The 26,982-nt window shown below is 49.4% G+C and overlaps 1 protein-coding gene across 7 annotated transcripts in view; it reads left to right on the forward strand.

The window, feature by feature from the left end:
* Positions 1-26,982, forward strand: part of LOC147124508 (endoplasmic reticulum aminopeptidase 1-like) — a 156,650-nt gene that overhangs the window by 121,156 nt on the left and 8,512 nt on the right. For 6 of the 7 annotated variants that reach the window (XM_085988401.1, XM_085988411.1, XM_085988420.1 and 3 more), the window contains 5 exons: positions 3,222-3,405; positions 3,804-3,960; positions 18,814-18,998; positions 21,190-21,351; positions 24,183-24,323. In XM_085988401.1, coding sequence (XP_085844527.1) covers positions 3,222-3,405; positions 3,804-3,960; positions 18,814-18,998; positions 21,190-21,351; positions 24,183-24,323 — 829 coding nt within the window. The remainder of the gene's footprint in view (positions 1-3,221; positions 3,406-3,803; positions 3,961-18,813; positions 18,999-21,189; positions 21,352-24,182; positions 24,324-26,982) is intronic. The other variant, XM_085988449.1, reaches the window with a different exon arrangement.

Below are 26,982 nucleotides of genomic sequence, written 5' to 3' on the forward strand. Positions count from 1 at the left end.
CCCCCCCACACTCTTCCCCCCCCCCCACACTCTTCCCCCCCCCCCACACTTCTTCCCCCCCCCCACACTCTTCCCCCCCCACACTCTTCCCCCCCACACTCTTCCCCCCCCCACACTCTTCCCCCCCCTCACACTCTTCCCCCCCCCACACTCTTCCCCCCCCACACTCTTCCCCCCCCACTCTTCCCCCCTCACTCTTCCCCCCCCTCACTCTTCCCCCCCTCACTCTTCCCCCCCTCACTCTTCCCCCCCTCTTCCCCCTCACTCTTCCCCCCCTCACTCTTCCCCCCCTCACTCTTCCCCCCCTCACTCTTCCCCCCTCACTCTTCCCCCCCCTCACTCTTCCCCCCCTCACTCTTCCCCCCCTCACTCTTCCCCCCCTCACTCTTCCCCCCCTCACTCTTCCCCCCCTCCTCTTCACTCTTTCCCCCCTCACTCTTCCCCCTCACTCTTTCCCCCCTCACTCTTTCCCCCCTCACTCTTCCCCCCCTCACTCTTTCCCCCCCTCACTCTTTCCCCCCCCTCACTCTTTCCCCCCCTCACTCTTTCCCCCCTCACTCTTTCCCCCCCTCACTCTTTCCCCCCTCACTCTTTCCCCCCCTCACTCTTTCCCCCCCCCTCACTCTTTCCCCCCCCCTCACTCTTTCCCCCCCCCTCACTCTTTCCCCCCCTCACTCTTTCCCCCCCCCTCACTCTTTCCCCCCCCTCACTCTTTCCCCCCCTCACTCTTTCCCCCCCTCACTCTTTCCCCTCACTCTTTCCCCTCACTCTTTCCCCCTCACTCTTTCCCCCCTCACTCTTTCCCCCTCACTCTTTCCCCCCTCACTCTTTCCCCCCCTCACTCTTTCCCCCCTCACTCTTTCCCCCCTCACTCTTCCCCCCTCACTCTTTCCCCCCTCACTCTTTCCCCCCCTCACTCTTTCCCCCCCTCACTCTTTCCCCCCTCACTCTTTCCCCCCTCACTCTTGTCCCCCTCACTCTTTCCCCCCTCACTTCTTTCCCCCCTCACTCTTTCCCCCCCTCACTCTTTCCCCCCTCACTCTTTCCCCCTCACTCTTTCCCCCCTCACTCTTTCCCCCCTCACTCTTTCCCCCCCTCACTCTTTCCCCCCTCACTCTTTCCCCCCTCACTCTTTCCCCCCTCACTCTTTCCCCCCCTCACTCTTTCCCCCCTCACTCTTTCCCCCCTCACTCTTTCCCCCCTCACTCTTTCCCCCCTCACTCTTTCCCCCCCTCACTCTTTCCCCCCCTCACTCTTTCCCCCCCTCACTCTTTCCCCCCCTCACTCTTTCCCCCCCTCACTCTTTCCCCCCCTCACTCTTTCCCCCCTCACTCTTTCCCCCCTCACTCTTTCCCCCTCACTCTTTCCCCCCTCACTCTTTCCCCCCTCACATCTTTCCCCCCCTCACTCTTCCCCCCCTCACTCTTTCCCCCCTCACTCTTTCCCCCCCTCACTCTTCCCCCCCCACACTCTTCCCCCCCCACACTCTCCCCCCCACACTCTTCCCCCCCCACACTCTTCCCCCCCCACACTCTTCCCCCCCCACACTCTTCCCCCCCCCAACACTCTTCCCCCCCCTCACACTCTTCCCCCCCCACACTCTTCCCCCCCTCCCCCCCTCCACACTCTTCCCCCCACACCTCCCCCCCACACTCTTCCCCCCCCCCACACTCTTCCCCCCCCCCCACACTCCTTCCCCCCCCCCACACTCTTCCCCCCCCCCACACTCTTCCCCCCCCCCACACTCTTTCCCCCCCCCCCACACTCTTTCCCCCCCCCCACACTCTTCCCCCCCCCCACACTCTTCCCCCCCCCCCACTCTTCCCCCCCCCCCACACTCTTCCCCCCCCCCACACTCTTCCCCCCCCCCCACACTCTTCCCCCCCCCCACACTCTTCCCCCCCCCCCACACTCTTTCCCCCCCCCCCCCACACTCTTTTCCCCCCCCCACACTCTTTTCCCCCCCCCACACTCTTTTCCCCCCCCACACTCTTTCCCCCCCCACACTCTTTCCCCCCCCACACTCTTTCCCCCCCCCACACTCTTCCCCCCCCCCCACACTCTTCCCTCCCCCCCCTCACACTCTCCCCTCTCCCTCCCCCCCTCCCCTCACCCCCTCCCCCCCCCCCCCCGTTGAGCTGAGCGGCGGCCGGCGCCGAGAGCGGTCTCTCGCAGGCGGCGCATGCGCGGTCAGTGCGGCCGGCGCATGCGCGGTCAGTGCGGCTGGCGCGAGGCGGCCCGCGGGGAGCAGGCAAGGGCAGCCTGGCGGCCGTTAGCAAGCGGGAAACTTCGGGCGGCCCGCCCGCGCTCCGTGAAACCTGAGAGGGGGAAGTAGAGAGAGAGAGAGAGAGGGAAGAGGAGAAGGAGAGAGAGAGAAAGGGAAGAGGAGGGAGAGAGGGAAGATGAGAAGGAGAGAGAGAGGGGAGAGAGAGAGAGAGAAATTTTTTGATTTTTAAAAACGCCGGTTTGGGGACGGCGGCAGTTAGGGGATCACTTCAGTTCCTCTGTTGCTAAAGACAATTTAAAACACAAATAAATTGTTGTTTAATTCCCTAACACATCATTAAAATATTTACCTTAGTTCCCTAACACACAGAAAGTGTGGGGGAAAAAATCGTGGAAAATCAAGATGGCGGCCACTCACCTCGGTTCAGAAGGATAAGGCCCGCCCACACACGCACCGATTGGTCGACTGGTCAGGTCACCGAAGCGTAGGATTGGTCAATCGTCGAGTCACTCGACACTCAACTGTAGGACGGCACGCGCCAGGAACCCGCCGTCCGATGACTGAGCCTCCACAGCCCTCTGGGGTAGAGAATTCCAAAGATTCACCACCCTCTGAGTGAAGAAATTTCTCCTCATCTCTGTCCTAAATGGCCGACCCTTATTCTGAGACTGTGACCCCTGGTTCTAGACTCCCCAGCCGGGGGATCAGGAGCAGGGCTGAGGTTTTTTGGCCCCAGTGTGCCCAGTTCAGTGTGATGTGATTTGCCTTGTGCAGGGAGGAGGAAAGAAGTGGTTTATAAATATACCCCTTTGATTTCCTTTGTAAAGACTAGATTTTAAATTAAAAAATTAAAAATCACAGGTAATGGACATTTGTAATTGTAGCCTATATAGGCTCACAAAATTGACAATGTTTATTTAAAAGTGCCTTTGACTGATTGCGTTGGTAGACTTGTTCTGTAGGCAGGTTTTGATTTGATTTCTCCTCCATTCAGATGTTATCACTCTATCGGAGGAAGTGAGCTGGATAAAGTTCAATGTGGATATGAATGGCTATTACATTGTGCATTATGAAAATGATGGATGGGATGCCTTGATCAAACTACTGAGAAAAAATCACACAGTCCTCAGCAGCAATGACCGAGCCAACCTTATTAACAATGCCTTCCAGCTTGTGAGGTAAAGATTGTAGCTGCTGTTGAACTGGTCTCCATTCGTTCACAGAGGAGATTCATAGGAAAGCTTTTGTAGCATTTACAGTTCAGTCCTCCTGGATCTTAAAGATAATCCCACAGTGACACATTTCCTAGAATAATGTGTGGTTAAAATACTCACTATGTTGGATGGGTGGTGAAGAAAAGCAGGTTAAAGCATATCAGAACATGGCAGCGGGATGAGATTAGGACTACTGCTGATACGGAGGGTTAACACCAGCTGGACTTTTTGGGCCTAATGGCCTGTTTCTGTTGTGTAATTTCTATTTAGTTATATATTTTGGTAATATATCCGAATTTAAAACTCTTTGCGTAAAAGTGACTGCAACACACCCGTAACTTGTTAGCTTTTGTGTCAATTAGTATAGGGAAGCTGCCACTCGACAAAGCCCTTGACTTGACGTTATATTTGAGGAATGAAGTCAGCACCATGCCTGTATTCCAAGGCATGAATGAGCTCATACCCATTTATAAGCTTATGGAGAAAAGAGAAATGGTGGAAGTAGAAAATAAAATGAAGGTAAGATTCATGACAGTGACTTATGTTTGTAAGGTTCTGTATAATGTTGCACTGACCGTCAGTAAAGCACAACTTTGAAATGATGTTCCTTGCTCCTGTACAATTTAGTAATGATTTTTTTGGACACCATGCGGGGGCGGGGGGCGGGTGCAGTCAGTCAGTACTGGCAGGTAAAAAGGGGCCGGATCCATGAGGTAAAGGCATTTACAGCACTGCTTCCGGGCCAGGAGGAGCAGGAATGTTTCCTCCAGCCTCAACAAGCTCATCTCTTTATAGACAAAAATGTACAAGATGTCCTGTTGTCAATTTCAGAAGGACCCTTATTTCCGGGTTTCCCATCCGTAAGCTTCCCTCCCACTGCTCCCTTCAGGGCCCATATTCGTGTGTAGTACCAAGTAATCCAATCTCTAGTTTTTTTCATATACATAAATCAGTTTATACTTGTAATAGGCGAGCGCCAGTGATGTTGAGCATGGGAAGATGGATTCTCCTCTGAATTACCATCTGTTTTGAGGAGTAAATAGGTTCTTAAACGTTACTGTCATTTTAAAAAGAAAAAAGCTGCAGCAGAATTATTCTGCCAAAAAATTGGCAATCCCCTCTAAGGCCCACTGAGACCCCGATTCACCACATGAAACTGGGATCAAGGGGTGTTGGCTAACTTCCTCCAATCTATTTCCCTCAACTTCCACTCCAAACCTGCCTCATGAAATTCACTGTAGATGATGGACAAACAGGGCTCGATTTTGCCAGGCTCGAGGAGGCAGGATTAAAAAAAAAAAAAAAAAAATGTTTTATTCATTGATGGGATGTGGGCATCGCTGGCTAGGCCTGCATTTAGTGCCCATCCCTAATTGCCCTTGAGAAGATGGTGGTGAGCCGCCTTCTTGAACCGCTGCAGTCCATATGGTGTAGGTACACCCACAATGCTGTTAGGAAGGGAGTTCCATGATTTTGGCCCAGCGACAGTGAAGGAACGGCGATACAGGTCCAAGTCAGGATGGTGTGTGGCTTGGAGGGGAGCTTGTAGGTGGTGATGTTCCCATGCGTCTGCTGCCCTTGTCCTTCTAAGTGGTAGAGGTCGCGGGTTTGGAAGGTGCTGTTGAAGGAGCTTTGGCGAGTTGTTGCAGTGCATCTTGTAGATGGTACACACTGCAGCCACAGTGCGCCGGTGGTGGAGGGAGTGAATGTTGAAGGTGGTGGATGGAGTGCCAATCAAGCGGGCTGCTTTATCCTGAATGTTGTCGAGCTTCTTGAGTGTTGTTGGAGTTGTACTCATCCAGGCAAGTGGAGAGTATTCCATCACACTCCTGACTTGTGCCTTGTAGATGGTGGAAAGGCTTTGGGGAGTCAGGAGGTGAGACACTCGCCGCAGAATTCCCAGCCTCTGGCCTGCTCTTGTAGCCACAGTATTTATATGGCTGGTCCAGTTCAGTTTCTGATCAATGGTAACCCCCAGGATGTTGATAGTGGGGGATTCAGCGATGGTAATGCCATTGAATGTCAAGGGGAGATGGTTAGACTCTCGCTTGTTGGAGATGGTCATTGCCTGGCACTTGTGTGGTGCGAATGTTACTTGCCACTTGTCAGCCCAAGTCTGAATGTTGTCCAGGTCTTGCTGCATATGGACACGGACTGCGTCAGTATCTGACGAGTCTCGAATGGTGCTGAACAGTGTGCAATCATCAGCGAACATCGCCACTTCTGACCTTATGATGGAGGGAAGGTCATTGATGAAACAGCTGAAGATGGTTGGGCCTAGGACACTGCCCTGAGGAACTCCTGCAGTGATGTCATGTGATTGAGATGAATGACCTCCAACAACCACAGCCAACTTCCTTTGTGCTAGGTATGATTCCAACCAATGGAGAGTTTTCCCCTTGATTCCCATTGACTTCAGTTTTGCTAGGGCTCCTTGATGCCACACTCGATCAAATGCTGCCTTGATGTCAAGGGCAGTCACTCTCACCTCACCTCGAGTTCAGCTCTTTTGTCCATGTTTGGACCAAGGCTGTAATGAGGTCAGGAGCTCAGTGGCCTTGGCGGAACCCAAACTGGGCGTCAGTTAGCAGGTTATTGCTGAGTAAGTGCCGCTTGATAGCACTGTCGACGACACCTTCCATCACTTTGCTGATGATTGAGAATAGACTGATGGGACAGTAATTGGCCTGGTCGGATTTGTCCTGCTTTTTGTAGACAGGACATACTTGGGCAATTTTCCTCATTGCCGGGTAGATGCCAGTGTTGTAGCTGTACTGGAACAGCTTGGCTAGGGGTGCAGCTAGTTCTGGAGCACAAGTCTTCAGTACTATTGCCGGAATGTTGTCAGGGCCCATAGCCTTTGCAGTATCCAGTGTCTTCAGCCGTTTCTTGACATCACGTGGAGTGAATTGAATGGGCTGAAGACTGGCATCTGTGATGCTGGGGACCTCAGGAGGAGGCCGAGATGGATCATCCACTCGGCACTTCTGGCTGAAGATAGTTGCAAATGCTTCAGCCTTGTCTTTTGCACTCACGTGCTGGGCTCCACCATCATTGAGGATGGGGATATTTTTGGAGCCTCCTCCTCCTGTTGACTGTTTAATTGTCCACCACCACTCACGACTGGACGTGGCAGGACTGCAGAGCTTTGATTTGATCCGATGGTTGTGAGATCGCTTAGCTCTGTTTATCGCATGTTGCTTCCGTTGTTTGGCATGCAAGTAGTCCTGTGTTGTAGCCTCACCAGGTTGACACCTCATTTTTCGGTATGCCTGGTGCTGTTCCCGGCATGCTCTCCTGCACTCTTTGTTAAACCAGGGTTGATCTCCCGGCTTGATGGTAATGGTAGAGTGAGGGATATGCCGGGCCATGAGGTTACAGATTGTGGTTGAATACAATTCTGCTGCTGCTGATGGCCCACAGCGCCTCATGGATGCCCAGTTTTGAGTTGCCAGATCTGTTCGAAATCTGTCCCATTTAGCACGATGGTAGTGCCACACAACACGGTGGAGGGTGTCCTCAACATGAAGACGGAACTTCGTCTCCACAAGGACTGTGCGGTGGTCACTTCCACCAATGCTGTCATGGACAGATGCATCTGCAACAGGTAGATTGGTGAGGACGAGATCAAGTAGGTTTTTCCCTCACCACCTGTCGCAGACCCAGTCTGGCAGCTATGTCCTTTAGGACTCGGCCAGCTCGGTCAGTTGTGGTGCTACCGAGCCACTCTTGGTGATGGACATTGAAGTCCCCCACCCAGAGGACATTTTGTGCCCTTGCTACTCTCAGTGCTTCTTCCAATTGGTGTTCAACATGAAGGAGTACTGATTCATCAGCTGAGGGAGGGCGGTAGGTGGTAATTAGCAGGAGGTTTCCTTGCCCATGTTTGACTTGATGCCATGAGACCTCATGGGGTCCTGAGTCAATGTTGAGGACTCCCAGGGCTAATCCCTCCCGACTGTATACCACAGTGCCACCACCTCCGGTGGGTCTGTCCTGCCGGTGGGACAGGACATACCCAGGGATGGTGATGGTGGTGTCTGGGACATTGGTTGGAAGGTAATTATGACTATGTCAGGCTGTTGCTTGACTAGTCTGTGGGACAGCTCTCCCAATTGTGGCACAAGCCCCCAGATGTTGGTAAGGAGGACTGTGCAGGGTCGACAGGGCTGGGGTTGTCGTTGTCGTTTCCGGTGCCGAGGTCGATGCCGGGTGGTCCGTCCGGTTTTTTTATTTTTATTATTTTTCGTAGCGGTTGTTTACAACTGAGTGGCTTGCTAGGCCATTTCAGAGGGCATTAAGAGTCAACCACATTGCTCTGGGTCTGGAGTCACATGTAGGCCAGACCAGGTAAGGACGGCAGATTTCCTTCCCTAAAGGACAGTAGTGAACCAGATGGGTTTTTGCAACAATCGACAATGGTATCATGGTTGCCATTACTAAGACGAACATTTAATTCCAGAATTAAATTGAATTGAATTTAAATTCCACCAGCTGCCGTGGTGGGATTTGAACCCATATCCTCAGAGGCGTGTGAGGTGGTAAAATCGCAAAAAATGGCGGGCGGGCCCGATCCCGCCTCCAAGCAATTTTCACAAATGCGTGTTTTCTGACCCCGTTTCCATCCCGCCTCTTGTTGTACGAGGCCCCTTGTGTCGGAGCGATCATAATATGATCGAATTCTTCATTAAGATGGAGAATGAAGTAGTCGAATCAGAGACTAGGGCCTAGAAATTCAGTTGCGTTCGCCAGCCGTTAGTGCCATAAGAGGAGTAGATCTCGAGCGCTAGGCACTTAGCGGCTGGGCGCAGAACGATCTGCGCCTACGCCCAACTTCAGTAGACATTTAGCGCCGGCGCAAAGTGTTTGTGCGCGCAACTTATGACGTCATTTCGTCGTGCAACGCCGTTTGTGCGCCCCAAACCGGAACTTCAGCGGCGCCCGCCCAATGTGGGCGTGGCGCTGTTAAGAACTGTGAAGTGGAACGCAGCAGAGGCCCTGTGGGCCTCGGGGAGCGCTAATTAAAGGGCACTTAGACTGAACTATAAAGGCCAGCCATTTTGCTGCAATGACTTTAGTGCAACGGATTTCTGGACAGAGACCAAGGAAGAGACCTTACTGATTTGGGCCAACATAGGAGAGGTATTTTTGGCTTCTGGCCAGAGCTTGGAAATTTGACTTGTGATTTCACTGTTTGCAAGTATATTATGGTGGCTGCATGGGGTTCCAACCCTCAGTTCCAGCATTATGTGCGAAGGGCTCGCAGACGCTGTGTGAGAGGGGCAGCCATGCCTAGACGCAGAGGGGCCATCAGGCGTCGGCAACGTAGGCCTTACCCACTCAGGGAATACCGCCAGCAGGTGTCCTATCTCACCATGACTGCCGCGCAGTGTGTTAAGGGGCTGCGCTTCAGAAGGGAGGTGGTTGCAGAGATCTGCCAGCTGCTTCACAGAGATCTGCGTCCACAGCTGATGTGCAGGACGTCTCTGTCGGTGGAAGTGAAGGTCACGGTGGCTCTGAACTTTTATGCAAGCGGCTCCTTCCAAACCGCTGCTGGGGACATAGCTAACATCTCCCAGTTTGCCGTGCATCGCTGCATCCGGCAGGTCACCGATGCCCTTTTCACAAGGAGACACCAATTCATCTCCTTCCCCATGACCCTAGAGAGGCAGGAGCAGCATGCAGTCGGATTTGCGAGGATCGCCGACTTCCCCATGGTGCAGGGCGCCATTGACTGCACGCATGTGGCTTTGCGGGCACCTATCGACAATGCCGAGGATTACCGCAACTGGAAGGGCTACCATTCCCTCAATGTACAGCTGGTGTGTGACCACAGGCAGCGCATCCTAGCTGTCAATGCCCGCTTTCCAGGCAGCAGCCACGATGCATTTATCCTGCGCCAGACTACTGTGGCTGACATGTTCCAGGCACAGCCTCCCCAAAGAGGATGGCTTATCGGGGACAAAGGCTATCCTTTGTGTACATGGCTCATGACCCCGCTCCGCGCGCCCAGGACCCCTGCTGAGGAAGCATACAACAAAAGCCATCAAGCCACAAGGAACATCATAGAGCAAACGATTGGCGTCCTCAAGCAACGGTTCCGCTGCCTGGATCGCTCCGGCGGATCTCTGCAGTATTCGCCGGATAGAGTCTCCCAGTTCGTCGTCGTTTGCTGCATGCTGCACAACCTGGCTATCCGCAGGACTCGGGCACTGCCACCTCACGTTGGACCACCACCTCAGGAGGACGAGCAGGAGGACCATGAGGAGGAGGAGGAGGAGTACCAGCCCAGGAGGGAGCCACAAGGTCCAAGGGCCGTCCGTCGGTGGCTTATTGAACGACACTTCTAGGCCCCCTGTCAGGGAATGGCTTGTGGCAATAAAGGCACATGAATGCAGCCGCTCCGCAAGCCCTAAGCCGGTTAACGCAACAACCACTTGAAACATCACACATGGACAAGCTGAATAAAGAAAAAGCTTTATTGAACAAACTCCGGGCCCTTCCCACATGAAACCCAAAAACACACAACACCCCCAAAAAACAGTCAAAAACATATCTCACTCCCACAACCTGGGGAGGAATAACAAAACTTGTCCATCCAAATGGCCTTCATCCTCGGCCTTACCAAAAGAACCCCCCCCATAGACAGCACAAGCACCCCCATATAAAAAAACATTTGCCAACACTCTACTTTGTGTGCCGAGAGGGCGAGTCCTTGTCCAGCCTTTTCCGGCCCCTGGCCGACCTGCTGCTCCACCTCAACCTGTGGGTGTTGCAAGGCTGGGGGAAGGCTCCTGAGGGGCACATTGCGTGACGGCAGATGCCCTTGGGGGTCGGCCTAGACGAGCTCTGGCCCTCGAGGGGCCGGCTGCTGACTGCTGTGGCTGGGCAGCATCAGTCTCTCCAGCAGCTCGTCGCAGCTTTGCTGGGGGAGTGGCAGTGGCGGCTGCAGCAATGGGGGCAAGCTGGCTGATGCCAGGCGCTCGCTGGTCGCCAGAGACACTGGCACTCGGCCGGGCTGGCACTGCAGCAAGCGCAGCAATCTGCTGAAGGCTAGACCGCTGTGCTGCAGCAGCGCGGCGGGTGCCCTGGCGATGCATGCGTGACACAGCGAGTGTGGCAGCAGTGAGTGCCCGTACTGCCCTGGCCTGTGCCCGCATCAGACCAGCCAGTGACTGCACGGCACCACTGATCAACTGTCCACTCGCTGCCTGTGCTGCCCTGAAGTCGTCCCGACTCGCGTCCTGTGCTGCCCTGAATTCGGCCCGACTCGCGTCCTGTGATGCCCCGAATTGTGCCCGACTCGCGTCCTGTGATGCCCCGAATTGTTCGAGACCCCTGGCCTGCGCTGCCACGAGTTGTTCGAAACCCCTGGCCTGTGAGGCCCCGAAATCGGACACACTATGAGCCAGGGACTCAATGGCCTCAGGCAACCGTGCCACAACCCCCATGAACCCGGTGTGCCGACGATCCGAGTCCGCGGACATTTGATCAAGGAGGCGCACCTCCTGGGCGAGGAACGTCTCCGGACTGGAGGCCGGACTCTCCCTCTGGGGAGAAGGCCGCCGAGCTGCCCGACCCTTCCCGCGTGGCTACACGCCACTGGGCCCAGCAACTACACTCCCCTGCAACACTTCCCCCCTCTGGGGAGAAGGCAGCCGAGCTGCCCGACCCTTCCCGTGTGGCTGGACGCCACTGGGCACAGGAGCTGCACTCCCCTGCAACACTTCCCCCCTCTGGGGAGAAGGCAGCCGAGCTGCCCGACCCTTCCCGCGTGGCTGGACGCCACTGGGCACAGGAGCTACACTCCCCTGCAACACTTCCCCCCTCTGGGGAGAAGGCAGCCGAGCTGCCCGACCCTTCCCGCGTGGCTGGACGCCACTGGGCACAGGAGCTACACCCCCCTGCAACACTTCCCCCTGGCTCTCCTCGAGGGAAGACGTGTCCCCTCCATTGCCATCCCCTGGCGCGGATGAGGGTTCCCCCGATGTGCCGCCTTCCTCTTGCTGCTCCTCGTCCTCCTCTTCCGAGGGACTGACACTCGCAGCTTCAGGGACCTCCTCCTCACCAGCTGAAAGCAGGAAGGCACAAGAGTAGCTTTAGAGTGAGGACAGGGCGTCAGCGAGGGAGGCATGAGTGGTGGCATTCTGCGCATTGGTCGGACAGTGGCAAAGGATGTAGATCTGAAGCGCAAGGGGAACGAGAGAGGTCCAAACGGTCATGTCCTTACCATTGGGGCCCAGCACAGGGTCGGCATCTGCAATTGCAACGGGGCCAATCACCCGGGCACCCATGACTCGACCCACGCGCTCCTCCAGGTCACTGAGCTGCTGGAACTGGGCACGGCCTCCCCCGGTGACAGTCCGGCTCTTCAGATTCTGGGCCAGCTTGGCCTGCAAGAGAAAGGACGGCCTCTAAGTACAGTGTGGTGCCCTGTTGTTGTGTGCACTGCCTCCCATGGTCGAATAGCTTGGCCAGTGTGTAAAGTGCAGAAAGTGCAATTGATGTTCATGCCAGTGCCATAGCTGCTGGATGAGGGCTGGCCATTAGGCCTTTGAGGTCCCTTTGCCCATAATGTGAGGTGCACATGCAAGGATGAGGAGGACACTGGAAAGGGTACTCACCCTGACAATCCGAGTGAGGTCGTTAAACTTTTTCCGGCATTGGACACCAGTCCTGGGGACATCGCTGTTGGCTGTGACCCTCTGGGCGATTTCCCTCCAGGCTCTCCTGTACACCCTCTTGGGAGGCTTCTTGCCACTGTCCGGGAACAAGATATGGCTTCTCTTCTCCAAAGCCCTAACCAGCACCTTTAAATCATGGGCAGAGAAGCGCTGCGCTCGCTCACGGGCCCTTTGCATCCTTCCTGGCGCTATTTCTCTCCAGCAGCAGTGTTTAGGCCTAGCTGGAGGGCTGCAGTATCCAGGGCGTGGCAGCAGACCAAGTCGACCCTTCCCCCTTTAAGAGCTGGCCGGCGCCAGGGTGTCTGCTGTCAATCAAAACATGACCGCACCTGCGCTGCGCCCGGCCTCGGCGGTATCAGTCTGCACCGCCGGCTTAGCGCCTAAAGATAGCCGTGCAACGCCAGTTTTAGCGCTCGAGCAAACTCCTTGGCCAAAGCTACTGAATATCGGCGAAGTGGCCTCCACTTTCCGGCGGGCGCAAACTTTAGCGGCCGCCCGACTTTACCGCCCCAAAAGTGGCTATGAATTTCTAGGCCTAGGGTCCTAAACTTAAATAAAGGAAACTACGATGGTCTGAGGCGTGAGTTGGGTAGGATTGATTGGGGAATGTCACTCAAAGGGTTGACGGTAGATAGGGAATGGCAAACATTCAAAGACCGCATGGATGAACTACAGAATTTATTCATCCCAGTTTGGCATAAAAATAAAACAAAAAAGGTGACTCAACTGTGGCTAACAAGGGAAATTAGGGATAGCATAAGATCCAAGGAGAGGACATATAAATTGGCCAGAAAAAGCAGTAAACCTGAGGATTGGGAGCAGTTTAGGATTCAACAGAGGACGACAAAGGGATTAATTAAGAAAGGGAAAATAGAATGAGAGTAAGCTTGCAGGGATCATAAAAACTGACTGTAAAAGCTTTTATAGATATGTGAAGAGAAAAAGATTGGTGAAGTCAAGCGTAGGTCCCTTGCAGTCAGAATCAGGGGAATTTATAATGGGGAACAAAGAAATGGCAGACCAATTAAATACATATTTTGGTTCTGTCTTCACAAAGGAGGACACAAATGACCTCCCAGCGATGTCGGGGAACATAGGGTCTGATGAAAGGGAGGAACTGAAAGAAATCAGTATTTGTAGGGAAATGGTGTTAGGGAAATTGATGGGATTGAAGGCCGATAAATCCCCTGGGCCTGATAATCTACATCCTAGGGTACTTAAGGAAGTGGCCCTAGAAATAGTTGATGCTTTGCTGATCATCTTCCAGCATTCGATGGAATCTGGAAGAGTACCCATGGATTGGAGGGTAGCTAATGTTACCCCACTATTCAAAAAAGGTGGTAGAGAGAAAACGGGGAATTACAGACCAGTAAGCCTGTGGGGAAAATGCTAGAGTCCATTATAAAAGATGTAATAGCAGAACACTTGGAAAACCGTGACAGGATCGGACAAAGTCAACATGGATTTACAAAAGGTAAATCGTACTTGACTAATCTACTGGAATTTTTTGAGGATGTAACTGGTAAAATAGGTAAGGGAGAACCAGTGGATGTGGTGTATTTGGACTTTCAGAAGGCTTTTGATAAGGTCCCGCATAAGAGATTAGCGTGTAAAGTTAAGGCACATGGGATTGGGGGCAAGGTATTGACTTGGATAGAGAACTGGTTGGCAGACAGAAAGCGAAGAGTTGGAATAAACGGGTCTTTTTCCGAGTGGCAAGCAGTGACTAGTGGGGTACCGCAGGGATCGGTCCTTGGGCCCCAGCTATTCACAATATATATTAATGATCTGGACGAGGGAACTAGATGTAATATCTCCAAATTTGCAGACGACACAAAGCTGGGTGGGCGTGTGTGCTGTGAGGAGGATGCTGAGAAACTCCAGGATGATTTGGACAGGTTGGGTGATTGGGCAAAAGCATGGCAGATGCAATATAACGTGGATAAATGCGAGGTTATCCACTTTGGTGGCAAAAACAGGAAGGCAGATTATTATCTGAATGGCAATAGATTGGGAGAAGGGGAAGTGCAACGCGACCTGGGTGTCCTTGTGCACCAGTTGCTGAAGGTAAGCATGCAGGTGCAGCAGGTGGTTAAGAAGGCAAATGGCATGTTGGCCTTCGTAGCGAGAGGGTTTGAGTACAGGAACAAGGATGTCTTGCTGCAGTTGTACAGGGCCTTGGTGAGACCGCACCTTGAGTATTGTGTGCAGTTTTGGTCGCCTTATCTGAGGAAGGATGTTCTTGCCATGGAAGGAGTTCAGCGAAGATTCACCAGGCTGATACCTGGGATGGCAGGAATGACGTATGAGGAGCGATTGGGTCGATTGGGCTTGTACTTGCTGGAATTTAGAAGAATGAGAGGGGATCTCATTGAAACTTTAAAAATTCTGACAGGACTGGACAGACTAGATGCAGGAAGGATGTTCCCGATGGCCAGGGAGTCCAGACCCAGGGGTCACAGTCTAAGGATAAGGGGTAGGCCATTTAGGACAGAAATGAGGAGGAATTTCTTCACCCAGAGAGTGGTGAACCTGTGGAATTCTCTACCACAGAAGGCAGTAGAGGCCAATACATTAAATATATTCAAGAAGGAGTTGGATATATTTCTTGAGGCTAAAGGGATCAAGGGGTATGGGGAGAAAGCAGGGACCGGGGACTGAATTTGGATGATCAGCCATGATCGCATTGAATGGCGGAGCAGGCTCGAGGGGCCGAATGGCCTACTCCTGCTCCTATCTTCTATGTTTAAGAAGTGGGATAGGCCCTTAAGGCCCTTACCAACCAGTTAAGTGCCTCTATAATCCCATTTTGAGAGGCCTTTCTGATTTTACCACTTTTCCCACGTCCTGCACATCTCCTCTGGAACACGCCAGTGAATCCTGGCGGCCTCGCAAGTGGATTGTTTACTAACAGCTGCAGCTCCGCCGTTAAAAAGGAGTTTTCAGCAATTATCATTTGCAGGTGGCAGAACTTTGTTGTCTCAGGTCTGGGGGAACGTTTAGCAGGCCTACTCAATGTTCTAGAAGCTTGGAGCCTGACACCCATCTCCTGTGTGACCTCCTGGGAAACCCCTCTCGCCACCTTGACTGAGCGCTTCCTCAACTGAGGCATATACCAGAAACATGAGAACCATTTATTTCCTTTCCTCCTGGACATCAGATTCAGATGAAGACCAGACGCAGCAGCAGCTGAACCATGAACAACAGCAGCAGCAACAACAGGAGCGCCAAGCTGCTGCTCACCCACCTGAAGCTGCACAGGCCAGAAGCCGCCAGCGCGCGACCACATTGCTGCTCGGGATGCAAGGGACGCACTCATCTTGGCCAGATTTGCTTAGCCTGCACAATCAAACAATTTTGCCTCGCACCTTCTTATCAGACCATCGACAATAGCCAAAGACCTGCGGATTCCTATCACTCTGACCACCATACTGACAATTGCAAGTCGCCCTAAGCCCTCAATGTGGAAGTCCCATTAGCGAAATGACACACGCCACAAATGCAACAGATTGCCATCAGAATTTTTTATGACAATAAGCAACTGATGGCTTTTCAAAATTAAACACAACATTACACCCAAGTGACTGCAGTAGCCAGCCTTACCATGGAGGTTGCCATCCTTTCTGTGGTGATGCGTTCATGCGCCAACGCCTCCACAAAGGCTCTGCTCGTGTTCACGATGGACTCCTCCATTCGCTCCACACGCGCAGCGACCCTGGAGACAAAACCTGCTAGAGACTCCTGCACCTGTTCCTGGAGTTCCAGCACACCTCTCCTTCTGGATGGACCCAGAAGCACAGGGTCAACATGCAGCGGAGCTGAGCTGGGAGCATCCTCTCCACTGCTGTCCCTGTCTCCACCATCTGCTGATGCTCACTTGTGAGCTGTGATACACCAGGTGACAGCTCTACTCTATGTCCCGAAGATCCCACTGAGGTGCGAGTGTCTGTGCTGGTGCAGGGTGTGCTTTATTCTGCTGATGGAGCGCCCTCAGAGGTTGCAGCTTCCTCTGAGGAGTCTGGAAGCTCAGGTTCTTCCTCCTGGACAGCAGGGACGGGGGCTCTCGATGGTCCTGTGGGGGAGTAAAGGAAAGAGTTAGAGATGTGAGGTAAAGGTTGCATGCACATTGAATTGTGCAGATGATCATAAGTCAATCTGTTGGAGCATCAGAATCATTATCAGTCACTCATGCAATGTCAATGAGAGAGATGCCAAACTATTCTGTCACCAGCTTGCTGTGATGCGCCCGCCTGTCCATCCCCCACTTGGGAATCCTCCTCGATCCTGGCAATTTCCAGGGCCACCTCCTCTGAGGTGGTGAGCTGGGCTACTGAGGGTGGCCCTCCTCCTGTCCTTGCTTTTTCCCTCTTATTGTGGGCTCTCTTTTCCTGCAATGAGGGACACAGTGGAGTTTGAGTGAGAATGAAGGAGTGAGTGAAGAGAATCCATAACATAGATGCTTAGAAGGAGACAAAAGGTCCTCCATATGTGTTGTAAGTTGTTTTCATTGCGTCACAGTGATAGGGAGTGTGAGGGCTGCATGGTCGAATAGTTAAGTGAATGTGACCATAGAAAGAGAGGGAATGGGTAAGGGGGCAGAGATGTCAGTGTCAAGTGGGATGTGGAGGAAGAGGTTGGCAAAGCAGAGTGCTGGTGAGGAGAGGCGATGGGGATGAGATTGAGGGTGATGAGAAAGTTATACTCACTTTTCCTGTGCGGAGAAGGTCATGAAACCTCTTCCTGCACAGCAGCCAGGTTCTGTGGCACATAGGGATGGCATTGACCTCCTGGGCCACTTGCAGCCACACAGCTTTAGTCTGTTGTGGTGGCTTTTTTCTCCCTGAGGAAGGGAAGAGCACCTCCTTATTAGATCTTGCTTCCTGCACCAGAGCTTGGAGGGAGGGCTCATCAAATCGAGGTGCACACTTTTGCTTGCTGGTGGACATGGTCGGTAAAGGAAGTCCTTCATACAATGTCCAAAGCATTTCCAGTCTCCAGAAGAAACAAAGCTGCTCGCAGGCCTTAAATCCAGCAGCACTGATGACGTCATCGGAGGCGACTTTCAGGATGCAAAGACTAATTGGGCCAGGGGTTCCCACATGCTGGAAATCAAGTGCCCAATTAGGGGAAAATCGCACTTTTTTCCCACTTCACATCGGAGTCGGGGTCCTGACACGAAAACCACCTGACACACCCCAGCCCGACCCCAATGGCAAAATCGAACCCTCTGTCCGTCATCTTAACTCGGGATTCAGATGTAAGCTAGTTGGCGGAGGGGTGAAGAATTCCTCTGTTTGCTATTTGTAGCAAAATTGTAAATGTGAGAATAAAGAATATGTCTATGGTTTTGTTGCACCTAACACATGGAGGAAATTGTATCCTCTGCAATAATGCCACCTGGGCTATTGGAGTATTTAGATAATTCAGGGAAATTCTCAGATGGGCAGTTTGACAATTGTTCCGGGCTTATGTCCATTGTACCACTTTCCAAAATATCTCCAGAAGAGTGTCAATATCTTATTACTCCTACACTAATTTTATATAAGTCAGCAGTATCTGCCACCCACTCTTGATTTTCAGGTTTAGATTAAGGAACGGTGTTAAATTTAATTTAGAGATGTCCTTAATGCTGCTTCAACCAATACATTTCAAATTACTTTACTAAAAGTGTTGCTAGAAATGCTTAAAGTCTGTCCTTAGTGGGAGAACCTCCACTGTGTCGATAATGTTAACCAGGGGATGTTTGTAATTTTTTTGCTGAGAAAATGCTTCTCTGTTGGTGTGTAGTTTTCAAGTTTTAAACTCCTAAACCTAGATCTTCAAATGTGGTGGGTTTAGACAAATTCAAATGGAAAGAATAGATTTTTCTCTATTAACCCAAATGGCTAATGGTGGCTTTTAGACAGACTCAAATGGAAGTGTGCTCTTTGCACCCAATTTTCCTGGATTATTTTATAAGCATAGTTGTATTCAGGAAGGCAGCTCACTACTACGTTCTCGAGGGCAATTAGGGTCAGGCGATAAATGCTGCCCTTGCCGGCGATGTCGACATCCCTTGAATGAATAAAACAATAGGGGTACTGTGTAACATGACTGGATGCACTCTCAAGCCAGGACCTAGAGGGTGCTTTACGCTGTGCTTGGTCCACAGTCTAGCAGTACTCTGTATGCACACAATACCACGAGTGGAAAAACAATGATAACCTCCATCTTGAACACACATGGTCAACAAAATCCTCTTGTTCATCTCTTTTAGTGTGTCAGCCATGGCTCCGTGGGTAGCACTCTCACCTCTGAGTCAGAAGGTTGTGGGTTCAAGTCCCACTCCAGAGACTTGAGCACAAAAATCTAGGCTGACACTCCAGTGCAGTACTGAGGGAGTGCTGCACTGTTGGGAGGTGTTGTCTTTCCGATGAGCCATTAAACCAAGGCCTGTCCATCCTCTCGGGGACATAAAAGATTCCCAGTGTCCTGGCCAATATTTACCCTTCAATCAACATCACAAAAAACGATTATTTGGTCATTATCACATTGCTGTTTGTGGGAGCTTGCGGTGCACAAATTGGCTACATTACAACAGTGACTACACTTCACAAACACTTCAGTGGCTGCGAAGCACTTTGAGACGTCCTGAGGTTGTGAAAGACACCAATTAAATGCAAATCTTTCTCTTCTTGTTCTGCTCCAGGCATACATAGTCGATTTATTTAAGAACCTGATTGACCAGCAATCATGGAGTGATGATGGTTCTGTTTCTGAACGGTTGCTACGCAGTTCACTTCTGGTATTTGCCTGCGTTCGCAAGTACCAGCCCTGTGTTGACAAAGCAGAAGAATATTTCAGAAAATGGAAGGATTCAAATGGTACATTGAGGTCAGTACTAAGTAGTGACTGGTAATAACTGCAATAACATTCCCCCAGAATAATTGCTGTATTTAATGTACTTTAGGAACATGGACTTGTAATAAAAAATAGCAACAGTTATGTCACTGGACTAGTAATCCAGAGACCTGGCCTAATAATCCATGGAACATGAGTTAAAATCAAACCATAACAGTTGAGAATTTGTATTCCGTTTAAAAAGAAAAAAAAACTGGAAGTAAAAAGCTGGCACCAGTAAAAGTGACATGAAGCTGTTGCATTGTCGTAAAAATCCAGCTGGTTCCCTAATGTCCTTTTCGGGAACGAAACCTACCATTCTTACCCGGTCTGGTCTGTATGTACCTCCCGTCCCACAGCAATGTGGTTGACTCTTAACTGCCCTCTGAAATGGCCCAGCAAGCTACTCAGTTGTATCAAACCGCTAGAAGTAAAACGATAATAAAACCGGATGTACCACTCTGCTGTGGCCTAGGTATCAAATCAGGACACGACAAAGGCACACCCAGTCCAGTCGACCCTGCAAAGTCCTCCTCGCTAAAGTCTGGGGATTGGTACCAAAGTTGGGAGAGCTGTTCCATAGACTAGTCAAACAGCAGCTTGCATAGTCATACTCACAGAATCATACCTATAATTCAACATCCCAGTCTCCTCCATCATTATCCTTGGGTATGTAACCCATTTTTACAAATAAAAAATAAAATCTAAATAACAGCAATTTTGCTGCCTGCTCTTTTGCCAGCTTTGAGCAGGCAAACGCACTCCAGGACATGGGTCAGCAGCTGGCTGCTCACACTGTCAACCGTAAACATATAGAAGGGAGAGAGGCAGGACTATGCAACTCCAAATTAATTCATCATTAAACATGAAAAAGCCATGAGTGATTGAGGAAAATGATCCAAGATGAAGTTTGGACTTGCTTGAGCTTGTCTGCCAGTCTGAAGGAGACTGCAGTGACCTGGAATTAGCAGTGAGCAGAGGGCAACATTTTAAAACATTCCACAGGCCTCATTCTAACGTCCTCCTAAGGGAGGGAAAGAAAAACCCTCCACTTGTACAATTTCTCTTGTAAAGACTGTGTGAGCGATGTTGATTTTGTATTTAAGAAAAAGCTCTCCGTGTACAGCGATGTGGGAATCTTGAGAAATATTTCTAATAGAGTGACTTGACTTAGATTACCAAAATATAACACATTAATTTGACACTCTGAGCCCCAACAATCTGTCTGCAGGAAGGGCCTCTGCTTCATTCCTCTCTGCCCCCACCTGAACTAATTCTGAGCTTGACTTTATGCTGAGCTCCTCTTCCACCATCTTTGCCTCTGTGCCTACTTTTTTTTGGTCAGAAGGTTTTCCCCTGCACATCTGACCCTTTCTCCTATCTTCAGCCTCCCCATTCCATCTGGACCTTTCCACCTGGCCCTTGACTCTCTTTTGATCTTTTATCTCAAATTGCCAGTGTGATATCGGCCATTTGAGTTTCACCACTCACTCTAATCTAGCTCCCTCTGAACTTGCAGCATTCCATTCTTTCAAATCCAATCTTGACATCATTATCAAAACCACTGACAACTGGAGCACTAGTGTTGTATGGCGGAATGGTCTCTACCTTGCTGAGGCTGAATCTCTCCTGGACCAAGACCCCACTGCGGAACACAAAGCCGTCTCTGTTACTGACATCATCTTCTCTTGAGATCTCTTATTTCCCCCTCCCGCCCCACCGCCATGGCCTCGTACACCATGGCTCACCCACCCTGCACAGCCCACTTCTAATTCCTCCCCAGGATACACTACACAAATGGAACTGTTCTGGTAGACCAGTTATTTAAGTTGGTTCCTGACCCACTGAACTTATTTCCCCTTACCTTTGCTCTATTTCCCCCTCCCGCCCACCCACCCCCCCCCCGCCCCCACCATCCAGTCCCTGCCCATCTACATCCACAACATCTGCCGATGCCCTCTGCTAATTTAATGAATGGAATGAAAATCGGACAGGTTGTGTAACGGTGAGCCATCCACTCCGCCAGATGGAGTCCATGTAGTGAAGGTGAAAATTTACCCCATGAACTCCTCTGTTCCTTCCACAGATGCTGCCTGACCTCTATTGTTTGCAACATTTCTCTTTTTGTTTGAATTGCAGTAGAAGTTAAGGTTGTTAAACAGACATTTATCTCTTTGTATAACAGCTTACCCACTGATGTTGCATTAGCAATCTTTGCAGTCGGAGCCCAGACGACAGAAGGATGGGACTTCCTATTTGAGAAGTACAGACACTCGCTCTTTAGTTCTGAGAAGAGCAAAATTAAGACTGCCCTAACAATCAGCAAAAATACAGAGAAACTTCAGTGGTAAACCATATTCCAAGTTGAAATATTGTTATTTCCTTAAATGGTGGAAACTTAAGCTTGCCTTTAAGTGCAATAGGCCTTCTGTAAAGTAGCATGGTATAGTGAAAATCATAAATTCTCTGGACAAGCATTGCTATTGCAGACTGTACTTTATATGGTAATTAGCACGATTCTGTAAAATCTTCTGTACACTGGTGTGCTTCTGTTTGTGGTTTGGATTGTCTTATGCCTGCTCCTATAATTTCGCTCTCACCCCTATTGCCACTCACTTTTGCTTTCTCCACTATTTTTTGTCATTTTCAAATGTTTTAGCTGTTATCTCTTCCAAGTTAACTATTCAAAGGGAAAGTTCACTCTAATTGACTCATAGAAATGCAAATGAGCAACCTAACAATGGAATTAAAATAGAGACACCGAACAGTTAAGCAGCGTGATACTGTAAGAAGACAATAATTAAAAATGTAGGGAAGAGAAGACGACCAGAAACGCAATGTATTTGTCAACATTGCAGCTGAGTGTGAATGAGATTCACTAAACTGGTAAATTAAATGAAATAAGTGAGAGAAAATAGCTGGTAAATTTGTCAAGAAAACAATATAATCCTTTAGGACTTGGTCATGTAAGAACATTGGGATCAGCACCCTAACCAGAATATTCACCGAGGGCACCAGATGAATGCTTAAAACGTTTCACCTTAACTCCTTGTCAAGGAATTTATGCCTAGGGGTTAATGAGGCCTAAAATTGGCTCACCAAACTATCTTGCACCAAGCAGATCAGATTTAACATTTACACTAGCGACCTCCCATCAGAATCCACACACGCTACTGAGTGTATTAACCCTGTCTTGCCAATTAAGTCAGACCAACAAAGACATAAACTAACAATTATTTGTTAACTTTAGAATCATAGTTAGCACTTAAACATAAGTATACAAATAATTAGTAGGTCCGATTGATTGACAAATTATATAACAGAGATTACAAAGGCAGTTCAGTTATGTCACAGTAATTCAGCATTAATTGTCTGATTATAAATTTACAGTTGAAATCAGTGTCTGAGATGGATATAAATGAGTGAGATTTATTTAGGATTAAACTCCTTTAGATGGCTGACAAGTTAATAGCATTAGATATCCAGTCTATTGAATAGATTAAAGATAGTGGGGGAAACATTCAGTTGGTTTGCGCCTCCCGGTTGTGCCCTAAGAGGGCGCTAACGGGGCACAAATCAACTAGTGCCCGGGCGCGGCGATGTTTGCGCCGCTCACGAAATTGACCAGACATTTTGCGGCGGCGCTAAACACTACCGCCACGATCTCCTGCGCCCACAGATCGTTAAGTCAGTCGAGCGTGCAATGCCCCGGACCGGATATTGAGCAGCGCCCGCTGCCTTACCGTCTGCTACTAGCAACGACAGGTTGAGGGGAATGTTTTGCAGTCGGGAAGGGACTGGGGAAGCGCTACTTAAAGACAACCGCTTCCTGCCTTTTATTGTCGGCGACGTTTTTGCACCACGCATTCTGAGAGAGAGAGACTTCTGGAGAGATTCAACGCTGTGTGAAGGAGTTTTGAGTACTGAGCAGCACTTTGCAGGTTCATTTTGATTTGATCTTCCTTGCATCGATTGAGAAGAGACTATGGGGGCTGCACTCTGAGCTCTTTCCCTGGGCCTTTCCATTGTTCTTTCCAGCAGATTTGATATACAGGTCTCTCCAGGCCGAGATTCAAGGCTGCAATGAGCAGGGTGTGGCTGGAAAGCAAGATCAACCCTCCCCTTTAAGAACTGGCCGCGCCAGTGTGTCTGTGTTCCATTGCTGACTGACATCACATGAGCTTCGCCAGCGCTGTGAGGTAGCGCCTCGCTCCTTGGCGTTAGCGCCTTAAGAGAGGTGTGTAGCGCCTGATTTTAGCACTCCAATCACCTCCAGGGGCGATAGAAGCCAAGTTTGCAGTCGGAGGCGATAATTAGCGCCAGGCGCTAAACTTTGCGCCCGGCCGATAATTGCGCCTCAAACAGGGCGATACCGAATTTCTCCCCCAGTATGTGTTAGTTAACAATGTTTCCAGAACTTGTACAGCCTCATTCTTATGAGCTGGAGTGAATGAACTGGTTGCCTCGCCTTCCTTTTGAGATGTTGGTGTTCGGCTTCTGAGATGTCAGACTGGAGTCTGTAGAGGCGCTATTTGTTCCTCCTGGAACTCTGTGCCTGAGTAAATTCACCTTCAATACTGGTAGCTATATCTGGACCAGCTGGTTTAAATCTCGCCTACTTTGATCTCCGGGAAACTTGTACATCTAAGCGACACACTTCTGTAACCTTTCTCCCTCTATGTCTGATATGCCCTGTCCGATTTTACAAAGGCACCCGTCTACTTGTACTAGAAACAGAACTCCGAGGGGTATGTTTAACTTTGCGATTGTGTAAAACAGGTGATAGCAAATTGACAGCCCGTTTGACATCTCCCCTGATTCTTATTTCCATTGAATTCCTTTTATCGGGAGAGATGTCAAACGGGCTGCTGATTTTCTATTACCCATTTTACACTATCACAAAAAGTCTAAATCTACCCCATATATAGACCTTGCCCTTGTAATAATAAGATGACTAAAAACATCTAGAACTAAACTAAGACAGACTGAAGACTGAGAACTTTTGCATTAAAAACACTCTCTTGTATATTCTTCATTTCCAAAGAAACCTCCTCCATTCTATTGATCAGTCTGGGTGACACGTGTTAAGAGTTCAACCCTTTTGGTTATCGATCACTTCATACAGCCCTGTTAGTATCTCTGATAACTGGAGTCTTTAATTCCTTCTCTTGTAATCAGGTTAATGGAACAAGGTTTGCAAGGTGACATTGTCAAAACACAAGATTTGCCTAATATCGTTCTATTGGTAAGCAAAAATCCGACAGGACACCATCTTGCTTGGGAATTTTTAAAGAAGAACTGGGACAAGCTAGTGCAGAAGTAAGTATTATTATACAAGTTTCTAGGAGTAGTTGGAAGTATTTGCATTCATTTTGTGAATAGCGTCTGGAAACTCTTCCCTGTTCATTTTTCAATGTAATTTATGTAATATAGCCCTGTGCTGCTGAGAGGACAGGTGAATTTGTTAATGTTGCTTTGGCCAGTCAGTAGAAAGCATGAGGTACTGTGTAAGCAGGATATTTTCATTCTCTTTGTTAGGAGACATTGCAGCCTCTGTTCAGCACCTCCCTGTTGATGTAACTCAAATTGGGAACTGATTAAAATGGGGAATTAAACTCGATCTTCCCTTGCTGTGGTGGTCCTCGTTGGTGCTATGATGCTCAAGACCACTACACCTGCCTTCCATACAATGCAGGAACTTTGTAGCATAACCAGTGCATATCTAAAGTGTCAAAGGGAATTACCAGCCCATACTAGCTAAACAGAGATGTGTAGTATCTGTATAGAAGTTTATAGCACAGAAAGAGGCCTATGGCCCATTGTGTCTGAGCAATTCTAACTAGTTATGGGAATGTTTCATTAAGGAAATATTGTGAGCTAAACTAGCTTAAAATGTTTGAACAATATGCCCACCTCAAACCCAAAGTGGAGACAAAATGTACAATGGATTCACAAAATATGTTTCTGTGGATATATGTATTTGTGAATTTTTTTAATTGAAAAGATAACAATTGTTGGGAGCATGCATTGAAGATACTGGTGCTTTTTGTACATTGCTTTTGATGTAGGTATCTCTTTACCACATTCCTGTGTCGCAGAATGTGAGGCATTTTTCAACTTCGTTTGTTGATTGCTTTAAACTAATAGTTCTTTTTTGAGTTAATATTCAATACAATATATAAAAAATATTCAGTGTTAGCAAGTTAAGTGTTTTATGTGTATTGAAAAGAAGAAAGAAAATGTTAAAGTGACTGTATTTCATTTGTGTACAGACTAAATTTCATTCAATTTGACAAGGAAGGCAAGTCTGAGGAGCACCTTTTTGTTCAAAGTACTCCACCTCAAAAGAAAATGATACTCTCAGCAACCAGTTTTTTAATTTAATAAAAATGGTGTTAATTTGATCACCACCATGGAGACCCAAGTAGGGTTTTGCCTCCTTGCGAGACCATTAAAGTTGGGTTAGTTACAGGAGCATCTGGGAGGGCCCTATTGCAAACAGCTGGGGACAGAAACATCAAATGGCCTTTGAACCGCTCCAGACCTCTGTGACCCTGGGAAACCAGTGCAAAAGGTGAATAATTTTTGATGAAAGTATCATTTTCTTCTGTTAAAGAGGAATGCTCTGAACAAAAAGCAACCCCTCTCAACTCTCCTTCCCTTGCAACTGAATGATGCAGTTCTTTTCCAGGCCACTAGATGGAGCAGCTCTGTGGCAGTGAAAAGCTTCCATGCTGGAGAGTGGACAGGGAGAGAACTGGCAGGACAAGTCTCAACCTATAGAAAGGCATCTGCTTCCTTTGCCAACTTTCTCCCCTCTTCTCCTGTTACAGTTCAGGCTTTTACAAATGCCTTCTCTTGTGTAAATTTCTGTAGGCAGATCAAGATCTTCTACAAACTACTTTTATTCTAATTATTAGTGCAGCTCAGGTCTAAGCAGTAACTCCACGGTAACTTCTCATTCGGCAACATGCAGAATGCACATTATGTCTTCATCAATTCCGACAACAGAAAATATCATGTCATTAGACAACTTTACACAAGTGAACATAGAAAAAGAGTCAGCCACTTACATGGGTGGACATTCTGGAGTAAATTTACTGGGCCTGATTGACCCCAGTGCCATCTGTCTCCACCTTTAGCTGCTCCCGGCCTGCAGGTGACTGCCCATTTCCCATCCTTTTACCCCCAGAGCACATATAGCGATAACGTCCCCTGCCTCTGACCGCCAGTGCTCCTGGGCTTGTTGGCTGCTCTTTGCTAGAGGGAAACTAGCTGTTTGCGTTTTAAAATGCTGGTAGCACCTATGTATCTTTAGTAAAAGTTAGTCAGCAGATATATTGTAAGCACTGTCCGTGCTTTAAAAATTAAGCAGGCAGTTTCCAACGGGCAAAGAGCAGCCAGTAACTCTGGAGGTATTGTATCAAAAGGCCATGAAGTGGGAAGGTTGTAAAGAGGAGAGAGAAGGAAAAGGAAGGAGCAAGGAAATGGGAAATGGGGAGGGAGAGAAGAATGGGAGATGAGGGGAGAGGGAAAAGAAAGAGGAAAGAGGTAGGAAGACAGCGAAGGTAGATGAGGAGCACTGTTGGGGATTGGGCCTAAAATAGGAAAAGGGTTGGAAGGGAGTCGAGGAGAAAAGGTCAAGGGGATAAGAAAGGTAGAGGGGAAGTGAAAGATGATGGTTAAAATGGAGGCAGGAGCAGATGGGGTAAGGAAATAACGGGAAGGAGAGAAGAGAGAAATACACACCTAGGAGCACAAAAGACAGCAAAGATAAGTAAGTCAGACAATGACTTACCATGAGGAAAGCCAGGATAGATTAATGGTGCTTAAGAAATATTGATCTCATGCATTTTGTGGTCATTAGACAAGAGGGAGGGGAAATAAAATGAGAAAGTTCAGACATGGGTGGGGAGGAGAGAGAGAGTGGGGGGAGACACAAGTTCAGACATGGGATAGGGAGAGACAAGTTCAGGCC

This window comes from Somniosus microcephalus, chromosome 1, assembly GCF_052327205.1.
Source record: "Somniosus microcephalus isolate GS21.2 chromosome 1, FLI_Smic_1.0, whole genome shotgun sequence".
NCBI classification, from domain to species: Eukaryota; Metazoa; Chordata; class Chondrichthyes; order Squaliformes; family Somniosidae; genus Somniosus; species Somniosus microcephalus.